At 51.1% G+C, this 12,849-nt stretch overlaps 1 protein-coding gene across 1 annotated transcript; it reads left to right on the forward strand.

Moving 5' to 3' along the window:
* Positions 1-69: 69 nt before the first annotated feature.
* On the forward strand, positions 70-12,261 carry ZSWIM7 (zinc finger SWIM-type containing 7). The gene is made up of 5 exons (XM_047756921.1): positions 70-211; positions 2,341-2,362; positions 6,442-6,544; positions 10,352-10,456; positions 11,626-12,261. The coding sequence occupies exons 1-5, from the start codon at positions 121-123 to the stop codon at positions 11,737-11,739; spliced, it is 435 nt and encodes a 144-aa protein (XP_047612877.1). The 5' UTR covers positions 70-120; the 3' UTR covers positions 11,740-12,261.
* Positions 12,262-12,849: the final 588 nt, after the last annotated feature.

Raw genomic sequence — 12,849 nt, forward strand, 5'->3', positions numbered from 1 at the left:
GCCCCGGAAGTCCCGCCCCCGCGTCGAGCGCCCGTCGGATTGGCCCCGACGCCCGCGTGCGCCGGGACGCACGCTGACGTCCCCGCGCTCGCCCCGCCCCCGGCTGGTGCGGAAGCGGCGATGGCGGTGTCCGCGAGGGTTCCTACGCTGCCCGCTGTGGTGGAAGAGCTGCTGAGCGAGATGGCGGCGGCGGTGCGGGACGGCGCACCGAGTAGGGCTGGGCTGGGCTGGACTGGGCGGGCGGTAGGGGTCCGGGGGCGGGGGACCGGTCGAGGGGTCCGGGGCCGGAGTCCCCGGGAGGGAGGTTCCGTCCTGTTCGCCTCCCCTGCAGCCCTTTTAAGAGTCCAGACTCGCTGAAATTAATCCTCGCATACACCTTGTTCAGCGAATAAATATTTTAGGGCTGCGAACCCGTGTGCGGACGCAGTGACTGGAGAACATCTGGGCACTGTGACCGTGCCTTCGTTCTCTGACCAGCAGAGGATGCTCTGTGACCAGGCTCCCGGGCGCCCGGCCGACCTCGGCGGCGTCCGCGTGTTCACACCTGTATGAGAGCATCCTGCCCAAAGTGACCACAATGCATCGCCGCCGTCGGGCTGCTCAGCCAACGTCTCAGTGGCCTCAGAACTGCCCCTGCTTGTTCACTTGCATGGCTTTTGTTTGAAAAGGGCTGCACTTTGAAAAGTGTTTGTTACTGTTGTTAAAGAATTGAGAAAAGGAAGCCAACTTTTGCTTTCTCGTTTAAACTAAACTTTCTCGTTAAAACTAAAGCAGTGGATAGGCTTCAGCGATTAGGGCAGCCAGGTGTTCAAACACTTTCTGATCCGCAGAAGGATGGGGGAAAGCCAATCCGTTGTCAGCTCAAACGCTGCCTGCCAGAAATGGGCTCTATCGCAATGGAGTCATCTGTGCACTTGTGAGGGTCTTGAAGGGGGGCACGGTGGGTGCCCTGATGCTTGTGACTCAGAGGGACCACCACCACTGATTCATGTTCTTTTTCAGCAGAGTCGTTTTCTGCTATTCAAAAACTTGTGTTTTAGACTAGTTTCCTGACCCCCGTCCTGTAATGATCATTTCTGTAGATCAGTAGCCTGAGTTTACACATGTCTGATGATGAAAAAAATCTAGTTACCGCTGAGTCATGGACAAAGCTATGATTACTTTTTCTTTCTTGTAACTTTCTGCTTTCTCTGGAATTAAAACTGTGTTTGTTTGCTTGTTTACTTTTCTATGTCTTTTTCCCTCACTCAATATACCAGTGTTCTAAATATCTACTCAAGCTGTTAGGATGAATAAAATGTCTTAGCAACTTCCTTTTCCTGTAGAAGTCACCCCCAGAGCTTCCTGGGGCACACTCAAATGGAGTGGCCTCTCTCCTGATCCCCCTTCGCCATTATCATCTAAGGAAATTCCCTTTACTTAAGTTGGGCCTTATGTTTAGTATATCCTCCAGTTTCTTTTTTTCTTTTTTTTTTTCTTTTTTTTTTTTTTTGCGTTTTTAGGGCCAAACCCACAGCATATGACAGTTCCCAGGCTAGGGGTCGAATCAGAGCTACAGCTGTTGGCCTACGCCACAGCCGCAGCCACTCGGGACCCAAGCCACATCTGTGACCTCCCCCACAGCACACGGCAATGCTGGATCCTTAGCCCACTGAGCAAGGCCAGGGACTACATCCTCATGGATACTGGTTGGGTTTGTTACTGCGGAGCCACAACTCCTATGCTACAGTTTTCTTTTCCTTAGTTTACTGCCTTATTTTATAGAGCACATACTCTGTAGCTTCCAGAAGAAGAGTACCAGATGTAGTTTTTGAGGCTGTGCATGTCTGAAAAAGTTGTTTTCCCATCCTCACACTTAATTGACAGTTTGGCTAGGTATTGAATTATATGTTGGATATATTTCTTCAGACATCTCAAAGTGTTATTTTACTACCTTCTAGCTTCTTAAACTTGCTTTCAAAGACCTCCAGAACTGTCTGGTGCCACCCATTTCTGAGGTTTTTTTTTTGGGGGGGGGTTACTAGATTTTGAGGTGTAAATCAGGTTGTTGCTTGGCTTTCCCCATTGACAGCTTCCAGCTCACTTTTCTCAGGTCTTATAAGTTCTTTTTCATCATAGTTGTGTTTCTCCTGGCTTCATCCTTGGGAGTTTTTGGTTTTTGTTTTTGTTTTTATCCTTTGGTGACTGTTGAGGGGAATATTGGGAAAGAGTAAAATTTGATGCCTAGGTTCAGTTCACCATCTGACACAAAGATCTTTTTAGCTTTAATTTTTTTAAGATGTTTTTGTCCATGGTTACTGGTTTAACACGGTTACCTTTCTTTCTGTTCCTGTTTTACAGTTTCTGATGAGCATCTATTATCGTAAGTATACATCCTGGTGTATTTGGTTTGTTGTGTTTTTTTTTAAACTTTAATGTGTTTTAAAGGCCACATTCTTTCAAATCAGCTCTTGATTTTAAAAAATATTTTTACTAAACTAGAAACAATATTTTCTTGATACAATTGTTAAAAATCTATCTCCGGGAGTTCCCATTGTGGTGCAGCGGAAACGAATCTGACGAGTATCCATAAGGATGAGGGTTCGATCCCTGGCCTCGCTCGGTGGGTCCGGGAATCCAGCATTGCCATGAGCTGCGACATAGGTCACTGACACGGCTCGGATCTGGTGTGGCTGTGGCTGTGGTGTAGGCCGGCAGCTGCAGCTCAGATTCGACCCCTGAAACTTCTACATGCTGCAGGTGCGGCCCTGAAAAGCAAAAAACAAAAAACAAAAAAACAAAAGCTCTGTCTCAAGTGAATAGCAGCACTGTATTTGACAGTCTAAGGCATTTCCTTATTGTCCCATTTGCCGCTAACATTGTTCTAAAAGTCGTGGCTGTTACTCTCACACATGAAAAAGAAATGAGACGTGCAGATTTTCAAGTGCTCAGAGTCAGTGCCCCAGTCCCCAGGTTGCTTAAGAGTCAACTGTATACCTGTCTGTAGGGGGAGACAGTTATCCCGATTTGTTGGTGATAGAACTACTTTAAAAAAAGAATAAAGTTATTTTTTTAAATACAGAAACTTAAAATCATTTTCCTTCATAGACAAAGTTCAAACATCAGTTACATTCTCCATAGCAACAAAGAAGTGAAAGCTACCTAGGAATAACTGGACATTTAACTGCACAAAAACACGTATTTGAAAGTCCGGAAAGCTATATGCCAGCCCACACCAGAGATCATCCTAGGGGGAAGGAAAGAGGTGGGGTTTGGAGAAAGGCTTTATTTAACCTTTTCTCTACTTCTTAAATTTTTTGCCAAGATTATGATTAGAAAAAAAAATTACATTTAAAACAAAGGAAACACGCAAATAATAAAAGGATGCAAGTTACCAAAAGCACTGGAAAAAAGAAGTAAATTTTACTCGTGATCATAGAGCTACAGATTCAAAGAATGAGGTAACTTTGCATCTGTACAGCTGGTGACCTCAGAAAAGATGTTGGTGAGAATGTGCCAGCTGTTGGCAAGAGCATGAGAAAGGTTACCTGATGCCCTGATGGTGCGCGGTAGGACTTGGAAGGGAATCTGGCAGCTGGCAACAGAAGCTTTAGAATGTGCATATTCTTTGACCCAGAAACTCCACTTCTAAGAACATAACCCAGGGAAGGAGTCATGAATGTTCATACAGACTTCACAACGAGCATATGCTTCCACTGTTGTTCATGGTAGCGAAAAGAAAAAAACGTTTGGAAACAATCTAATTATTCAAAGTAGACTTAAACTCTCACTACCCAAAAACCCAAAAACAGCATTTAGGGAAAAATAAAAGTCATTCATCTTTGCAATGGGATTCTTTGTAACCATTAAAGGTGGCACAGAGGAGTTCCCATCATGGCTCGGGGTAACGAATCTGACCAGTCAGTATCCATGAGAACGCGGGTTCGATCCCTGGCCTGGCTCAGTGGTTTAAGGATCCAGTGTGGCCGTGAGCTGTGGTGTAGGTCGCAGACATGGCTCAGATCCCGTGCTACTGTGGCTGTGGTGCAGGCCGGCAGCTATGGCTCTGATTTGACCCCTACCCTGGGAACCTCCATATGCCACAGGTGCGGCCCTAAAAAGCCAAAAAAAAAAAAAAAAAGTGGGAAAGAAAAATACTGCGTTCATGAGATGTACACAGCATGTTAAAAAATAGACACGGCAGTTTGAAAACATTCTTCTTAGATCCATTTTTACAGTTAATTGGGATTATCTCTGATAAACTTATTGCCCAATTTTATGTCTTTATTTTCCATTGTCCATAGACAGTCATCATGTGTTTAATTTAAAAAACTTTTCCCGGAGTTCCCGTCGTGGCGTATTAGTCAACGAATCCGACGAGGAACCAGGAGGTTGTGGCCTTGCTCAGCGGGTTAAAGATCCAGTGTTGCCGTGAGCTGTGGCGTAGGTCACAGACGTGGCTCGGATCTGGTGTTGCTGTGGCTGTGGTGTAGGCCGGCGGCTACAGCTCCGATTAGACCCCTAGCCTGGGAACCTCCATGTGCCGCAGGAGCAGCCCTAGAAAAGGCAAAAAGACAAAAATAAAAAAATAAAAAACTTTTCCCATCGTAAAAGTTTGTCATGTAATGAGATTTACTTTGTTGGAAAATGAAGTTGAACACTTAATTTTACAGCCTTAGTAGTGCTGTCTTTCTGCTTTGTTTCAAATCATATGGGTTCTTTAAAATATTACCTTTTTAATTTTAATTCAGCTGAACCATTTTATTCTCCAGTTTATAAGAATAACCCATACTTAGGGAAGAAAAAAGTCCTTGGGAAATAAAACATAAACAACATCAACAATGTACCACCCAGTGATAATTCCTGTTCCGTTAAGGTTTTTTTTTTTTTTTTTTTTTGTCTTTTTACCTTTGCTAGGGCTGCTCCCGCAGCATATGGAGGTTCCCAGGCTAGGGGTCTAATCGGAGCTGTAGCCACCGGCCTACGCCAGAGCCACAGCAACTCGGGATCCGAGCCACGTCTGCAACCTACACCACAGCTCACAGCAACGCTGGATCCTTAACCCACTGAGCGAGGCCAGGGATCGAACCCACAACCTCACGGTGCCTAGTCGGATTCGTTAACCACTGCGCCACAACAGGAACTCCCCGTTTGGGTTTATTACTTTTTTTTTTAATGAATGTTTTATTTTGAGATAATTATGGATTTACCTAAGGAAAAAAATTTATAGCATGATTGAGAGTTTCTAAACACACAATTTTCTGCCCAACTTTTCTCAGCTCACATAAGAATTTTCCCACGTATGGGATTTTTACCAGCACATCATTTATCAGCTGGATGCCGTTCCTGCCAATCCGGAAAGTACAAATTTAACACCCATCAGATGGTCAGACTTGAAAAGGCCTGGTGATGCTGGTGCGGGGGAGGATGTGGGGGAAGCCAGACTCTCTCCCGTGGGGGGGGCTCCTCCCACTGCTTATTCGAGTCGGAAAGTGCACGTGTCCTAAGAGCCAGCAGTTCTACTTTCACTTATATACCCGGGAAGGATTCTCCTCTGCGTGCACTAAGGCAGTGACAGTACGGAGGTAACTGAGGACAAGAATGACAGCGTAAAAGGGAAACATTCAGAACGCACATCAGTAGACTACAGGAAATAAACTGTGTTCTGTGCATACGGTGGGATGTTATTCAAAAGTTAAAAATACACACACACACTTACATATACATGCATCATTTTCAGGAGCACAGTGGGTAGAGGAAAAAACGTTGCCAATAAAACCTACAATATACCTTTTATGTTTTAAACCTTAAAAACAGTACCACTTGTGTTTATGTATGCGGGTGTATTTGTGTGTGTGTGTGTGTGTGTGTACATACACACATGTACTACATATAATGACATAAAAACATTAACAGGAAGGAAACCAGCCAACACACCCCGTCAGGGATGAGGGACCCTGGGAAGGGTAGGAGGCACTCGGGTATAGAGACGGCTTCTTTTATTTTTTAATGGCCACACCCGAAGCTAGAGAGGGCTTTTTTTTTTTAATTTTTTTTTTTTTGCTTTTTAGGGCCACTTCCGTGGCATATGGAGGTTCTCAGGCTAGGGGTCTAATCGGAGCTATAGCTGCCAACCTACACCATAGCCACAGTGACACGGGATCCTTCACCCACTGAGCGAGGCCAGGGATCGAACCTGCAACCTCATGGTTCCTCCTCGGATTCGTTTCCACTGTGTCACGACAAGAACTCCGAGAGGGCTTCTTCATCTGTAACAAATGCTGACATTTATTCTGGGCGGTTGATTCCTGACCTTTTGCTATATTATTATCTTTTGGGGGGTTTTCCCCCAAATTGAAACAAATTGAATTTTTAAAAACTGCCAGTGATGACCCTCGGGGTTACGTTACAGAAGTGACTTGCAGCCCCACAGTCTAATCCGAAGCTTCTTCTGCTCCCCAGGCTGAAGTTTGTCTTCGGCTCCTCAGCCGTCCAGGCCCTGGACCTCGTAGACCGGAAGTCCATCACCTCAATGTCATCGCCCAGTGGGCGGCGTGTGTACCAGGTGGGACTCTCGGGGTGGGGATTCCGGCAACAGAATCTCCTTAGGACAGAATGTCCTCATGAGTCGCCATGAAAGCTAGTGACCAGCTTGTAGTCATTCCTGGATGACTGAAAAACAGTTGAGCCAACTTAGTAAAATTAGAGTGGTGGTAGGTAGAATAGGATACATATGGCCTCTTAACTCTGCCTGGGAGCAGCGCGGCGAACCAGCAGTGGTGTGGAGAGGCTGTCCTCGCGTCTGAGGGCGCACAGTCAACCTGAGCCTTCCTCAAGTTTGAGAACAGAGGTCCTTTCCCACCCCTGGGGAAGCCCTGACAGCCTCGCCTTGTTCGTTACCTCTTGCTTGCCATCGAAAACCAAATGCGTTGCAAGGTCCTTCCTCATGCCCAGATTCAGCTGCTAGAGATGATTTGTCAAAATCGTTGTCGGGAGGCATTCATCACAGAGCACACTGGGCCGAATGCAGGCCGTTTACCTGGACCTGAGTCCTGCCCCCTGGAGCTTGCGATAGAGCTTTAGCGTTGCAGTCTCTGAGCAGATTCTGAGTCACTTCCACGTGTCGGTGACCCGTCTCTCCAAAAGCCCAGAAAGGGATTTATTTTGCAGGAAACCGAGGTGCAGAAAAGTAGGTTAGCAGTCTCATCTGGCATCAGGGGTTTGTGACTGCCCCGGGTTCGGCTGTAGGAGACCGTGGTACATGTGGCCAGGACAGAAAGAAGGAGATGTTGGGAATGCAATAAAAACACTGGCTGTGGTCTCCCAAATTGTGTGCGTGGCTTGGAAGGGGTAAAAAAAGAAGCCGTCCGCTCTTGTATGTAATCCAGGCCTTGCTGAAGGCCAGGAAAAGAGGAAGTTTTGCCTGTTTGGATTTACTTAGGACCTTTTGAAAGCGTTGAGACCGTGTGGATTGATGGTCAGGGAACGGGGACTGAGCCTCGGGGGCAGATGGGTGGCTTTGCTTAGTGGACTCGCTTGCTGGAGCATGGCTCAGCCCGCTGGCACATCCCCGTGCGTTTCTGCTTTAGCCAGGATGGGGTCATCAGTGTCGGACGCTGCAGTTAAAATCTGGGGGGTGTACTCACTTAAAGGAGACCGCCCATTACAGTTTTCTCACGGTGAGCTTCATAGATTAGTAATCGGAACGCAAATGATGACGGTTACACCTGAGGAAGGGCTTCCGTTTTCTTTCCCAGGGTTTTGGTTTTTTGTTTGTTTGTTTTGGTTTGGTTCTGGTTTTTTACGCAGCTAAAATACACCCTCAAGAAGGGCCTTTGAGATTTTCCCATGTCTTTTAGCTTCAGATTTTTTGTCTCAGTTCCAGTATCAGCAGAACACTTGACCCGCATGAGCAGGCTCTTAACTGTCCAGTTCCATGGCCTCGTTTTTAGCTGAAAACTCTTGTCTCTGAAAGATTTCAGTTGTCATTGACTTTGTGCTCCTCCCAGGGTTACCGTGACGTAATTCTCATCGTTCATATTCTGTGCTACATTATACTGCTTTATTTGTCATAAAAATGCTAACGTCTTAGGACTGTGGATGGCAGCTTGGACTCTGAACTTAGTGAGGCTGCAGCCACACCATGTAGATGCTGTCAGAGTAACCTTGCTGGTTTCCTTGTGTGTAGTGGTCTCATAAGAATTTGGCTTAATCCAGAGGGTCTGTGCCAGGCAGACACGGCCTTGATGCCCTGCACAGGTCAGCCTCCTCCAGGCATAGAGTGGTAAGTACTCTGAAGTTGCAGTTCCGTTGTCCCCTGAGTTGCTTTCTGATGAACCTGGGTTCACCTAGGAAAGGGATGCATCCGTCAGCAGGAGCTGAGTTCTGCTGTGATGACGGTGACCCCCAGATTTCAAAGGCTTATAAAAACGAAGGGTCGATCGCATTTGCTGTGCTTATTCACTGAGAGTCAGTTGCAGCTCCGCTCCAGGACTCCTCCACTCAGGGAGCCCAATCCCCGGGGGTCTGGGACGTGTGGTCTCAGCAGAGCGGGCCAGTGTTCAGCCTCTCTGCGGCTGCCCACGTGTCACTGGCTAAAGCAGGTCCCAGAGCCAGCCTGCACGGAGCAGGGCAGGAACGCGTAGTCCTCTTGCAGAGAGAGGCAGCGGACGCGGGGACAGCAGGCAGTGCAGCGGACCGCTGGGTGGGTGCTAGAGGCCTGGGCAGTCCCAGCTGTCCCTGGGAATGGATGACTTGCTGTCCTTAGAACCTCGGTGAGACGGGGACACACGGGTCCAGCTTTCCTGCATTTCTTTTTCTAAAAGCTCTCTCCTCCTAGGGGACAAATATCGCAGACCGTGAGTGGGAGAACTGGGAGCCGTTCCCGTAAGCGGAGGCCACCTTTCCGTTAGAGGGTGAAGGAACTGGGTTAGGTGGTCCCGGAGGCCGGTTTCCAGCTCTGAACAAGTCTGCCTCTGACCTTGGCCTGACGGTTGGTTCCTTAGCTGTCCACTGCTGGATAAAGAAGCAGCACGTGCCGCATCTCCCATCCCTTTGCAGTAACTCTGCCGCGGGCGGCTGGACATGTCTCGTCTCAGCCAGCCTTTGAGAGGACTGGCACGGGGGCCTCTAGAACTTCTGCGTCCCTGAGTTCCGGGCATTTAGCTTGTCCAGAGAGTATGCTGAGGGCCTGGGGTCCCTTCTTCACGACAAGAAGGGACAGTGAGCCATTCGGGTCCGTGCGGAATTCCAGAGGCTCACACCTGGCGAAACCAAGTCTAGTGGGAAGAAGAATCTACAGTTTGTGGTAGTTGGTAACAGTTTGGAGACCCAGGCATTGTTCCTGCCGCGTCTGGAAGGTGATGGGTGCTCTCCCGGGATTAGGTGGGAATAGTCTGCTTTCGGGCTCTCTGTTCAGTGAGGTTTCCCAGCTCCTGGGAAATGCCTCCGCTGACACTCGCCGACACCCGGCCAAACAGGTCCCCGCCTCAGGCCTGGCACCGGCATCCTTCACGGCTGCAAAGGCCTCTTCTTACCCAGCCGTTGGCCCTCCCGGGTCATCCTACAGCCCTGAGAGCTCTACCGACCTGGTCCAAACACCGGACTGGCAGAGCCGTGTGTCGTGTGAACCCCTGGCCGCCCCACCAGCAGGCACCACGCGTGGCGGAGCACTGCTGCCCCGGGGGTGAAGCCGTACCTGCTGCTGGAGTCTTTGCGGGGAGAGAGGAGAGGACTCTGGGAGCGCTGGCCTTTTCCTGCAGATGCCATCGCAGAGCCCGAAACAAACCTGAAAGCCCGCAGCAAATTCCTCAGCGGCACTTCCCTGTAAATAAGCCTCAGGAGCTGGCCGTCCGCGTCCAGGTCGGAAATTGGCCTCGACTTTGGGCTTCGGCGGCCTGGCGGTTAGACGTGAAGCAAGTGATTTCTCCCGGTTGTCCAGTCACGCTGCAGACGCATCGTGTCCCTACGTGTCCCCCTCGGGCCCCCTGCCCAGGCCTCCTCCACCCGCAGGATCTGTGCGCCCCGGTCCGCGGGCAGATCGCGGCCCGCCGCCCCCAGCTGCTGTGTCATCCCCCGTGGTGTACAGAGCCCCCGCTGATTCACCTCCCGTCCCCATCTCCACAGGCCCTTGCCCACTTTCCGCCCCCCCACCGACCCCACTCCCACGGCCGGGAGCGAGGGCTGAGCGGCCGGGACGTGTGATCGGGGGCCCCACCCCCGGCCCGGGCCCCCAGCCCGAGAAACAGGCCGCTGCGCGCCGATGCCCTCACTCGCCTGGAGCTCCTCGGCCTCGCGTGCGGTCCCCGAGGGCACAGCAGTGGCATCCCAAACGCCTTTTCAAGTCTGAGCCCGTCTGTCCTCTTCCTTCCAGGTTCTTGGAAGTTCTGGCAAAACATACACGTGTTTGGCTTCTTGTCACTACTGCTCGTGTCCGGCCTTTGCCTTCTCGGTGCTGCGGAAGGGTGACAGCCTGCTGGTGAGGATGGGGTGGGCGGGCCCTCCGTCCCCTCCCCTCCCCCCCTCCCCTCCCCCCCTCCCCTCCCCTCCCCCCTTCCCCTTCCCTCCCCCCCCCTCCTCCCCGCCTCACCGCAGTGCTGTAGAGAGCCACACAAAGCAGGAGTCTCACGGCACCTCCTCGAAGCAGAGAACTGATTGTCCTTGACTCCAGCCTGTCACCTCTTTCTGGCTCACCCTCCCAAAAGCAGTGTCATTTTTAGAACTACCTCAATTCCCCATTTTAATTCCCAAGATCACAGATGCAGCCTGGGGGAATCCGCCAGCCCAGTAAAAGTCAGACATGGGCAACTTCGAACACCCCCAACCCCAGCCAGGAGCTGTTCCCACGGCACACGAGACAGCCTGGCCCGTAGCCGAGCTTGACTTTCACAGGGCAGGAGGGGCAGGAGGGCACGGCAGTGCCCCCACCCACTGCCCGGGAGTCCAGGGCATCAGGCAGGCATCAGACAGGACTCCTCATCCAGGGGAGCGGGCACTGCCCACCTGAGAGCAGGCAGCTGTGTTTAAGTCTTGCAGCATCCGTGCCTCTCCTCCCCTTTCCTTTATACCGCTAATCACACATCTTGGGAACTGGATGCCGCCTTCGCAGCTGATGTCACCTGTAAAGTGACAGGATTAAAGCGGGCTGCAATACAGATAGTCTCCCTAGAGGTGGCACAGGCCAGCTCAGGTACGGGTCCTACCCCCCTCCCCAGGCCCCGGACTCTAACACAGCAGGTAGGCCCCGAGCCCGTGTACAAAGTGGGGTGAGACCTGTCCCCCTGGGGGGCTGTCAGACGTACCTGAGAGACTCCCAGGAGGAACACAGGCCCCCCAAGGCATGTCAGCTACTGCTCTTAACAGCTGTCTGAAGGCAGAGGAGAGAGAATTTAGAACTGAAATACAGAGACCATCTTGGTTTTCATGGGGGGGTTACCTCATTGCCCAGAACAGCAGGCAGCGCAAAACTTTTGTCCCCACTGACTTCCAGAGCGCCTTCCTCTGTCCCCCTCTGTGGCAGCTTTTCGGCAGCGAGGTCAAAGGCCCATCATTGCAGGCCCGGCCCCTCTCCCATGGGTGACGGGGGTGTCAGGGCTTGTCCGGCCTGGCCCTCCCAGTTTCTAACTGGCTGTGTGCTTGGTATTCCAGTGCAAGCACCTCCTGGCAGTTTATCTAAGCCAGGTCCTGGGGACCTGTCAGCAGCTCAGCGTCTCTGACAAGCAACTGACCGACTTGTTGATGGAGAGGACGCAGGACGCATAAGAGGAACAGGTGGAGCCTCGCCGCCTTTCCAAATAGAAGGCCCTCGGGAAACGCAGGCAGCCCGTCCCGTGTGGCTCACCCGGAGGAGGAAGAGCTGGGCTTGGTACTGTCCCCTGCCCCCTGGCCTGCGGACGGGACTGCAGGCTGGACTCGGGGCGCGTGTGCGGTTTGACACCTTCGTGACAAAGCTGAGCCGGCCTCTAGGCCTGGGGGTAAAACATTTCCAGGTGGAATCAAGCATTTTAGACTCGAAAGCCTCATATCACCCCATGTCCACAGTCAGAGTCCCAAGCGACTAAAGTGCTAGTGATTTTGAAGAGGTTGAAGTGGCAGGCGAGTCGGTAAGAAGAATGACATTTAGATGAATAAGCGTGCGTTCTTGTTGGGTCCAGAAGAAGATCAGAAGCAGGAGTTCCCATCGTGGCGCAGTGGAAACGAATCCAGCTAGGATCTTCCAGGCTCCTCAGATCCAGCGTGGCCGTGAGCCGTGGTGTGGTTTGTCTGTGCAGCTCAGATCCGGCATTGCTGGGGCTGTGGTGCAGGACGGCAGTTGCAGCTCTGATTCAACCCCTGGGAACGTCCATATGCCACAGGTGCAGCCCTAAAAAGCAAAAAAAAAAAAAACAAAAACAGAGATGTGGCTAAATGGAGCAAATATAAAGACTTGGGCGGGGGGGTGGAAATTTCAACAAGCTTCAGATGCCTGTGGTTTTGGTGCCAAAACAGCTTACTAAACAGGCAGTATTGGAGTTCCCACTGTGGCACAGTGGGTGAAGGATCCAACTGCAGCTGCTCGGGTCACTGCCAGGGCTCAGGTTTAATCCCCGGCCCTCCACAGCAGGTCAGAGGCTGCAGCTGGGGCTGAGATTCGGTCCCTGGCCCAGGAACTTCCACGTGCCGTGGGTGCAGCCATGAAACCATCTAAAAACACGGGGCAGTCCTGTTGGAAAGCTGGTGTCCAGAACGAGGACGTGCTGGCGTTTGCTCCGCATGCCTCGCTGAGCTTTATGTCAAGCCGGATGACGGGAGGGCCTAACTCACGTTGTGAAGGAAGCTGTGCCTGCTGCTGGGGGTTCGGTCTGAGGAGGAGAAGGCCAAAGAGCTTCCCGG

Source organism: Phacochoerus africanus, chromosome 14 (assembly GCF_016906955.1).
Source record: "Phacochoerus africanus isolate WHEZ1 chromosome 14, ROS_Pafr_v1, whole genome shotgun sequence".
In the NCBI taxonomy this organism is placed as follows: Eukaryota; Metazoa; Chordata; class Mammalia; order Artiodactyla; family Suidae; genus Phacochoerus; species Phacochoerus africanus.

What these genes read in the sequence shown, in the direction of transcription:
- ZSWIM7 (XM_047756921.1), top strand. Translation starts at nt 121, where the DNA reads ATGGCGGTGTCCGCGAGGGTTCCTACGCTGCCCGCTGTGGTGGAAGAG. An exon ending in TCTGATGAGCATCTATTATC is followed by an intron (nt 2,363 to 6,441) that starts GTAAGTATACAT and finishes TCTGCTCCCCAG; the next exon opens with GCTGAAGTTTGTCTTCGGCT. An exon ending in GTGGGCGGCGTGTGTACCAG is followed by an intron (nt 6,545 to 10,351) that starts GTGGGACTCTCG and finishes TCTTCCTTCCAG; the next exon opens with GTTCTTGGAAGTTCTGGCAA.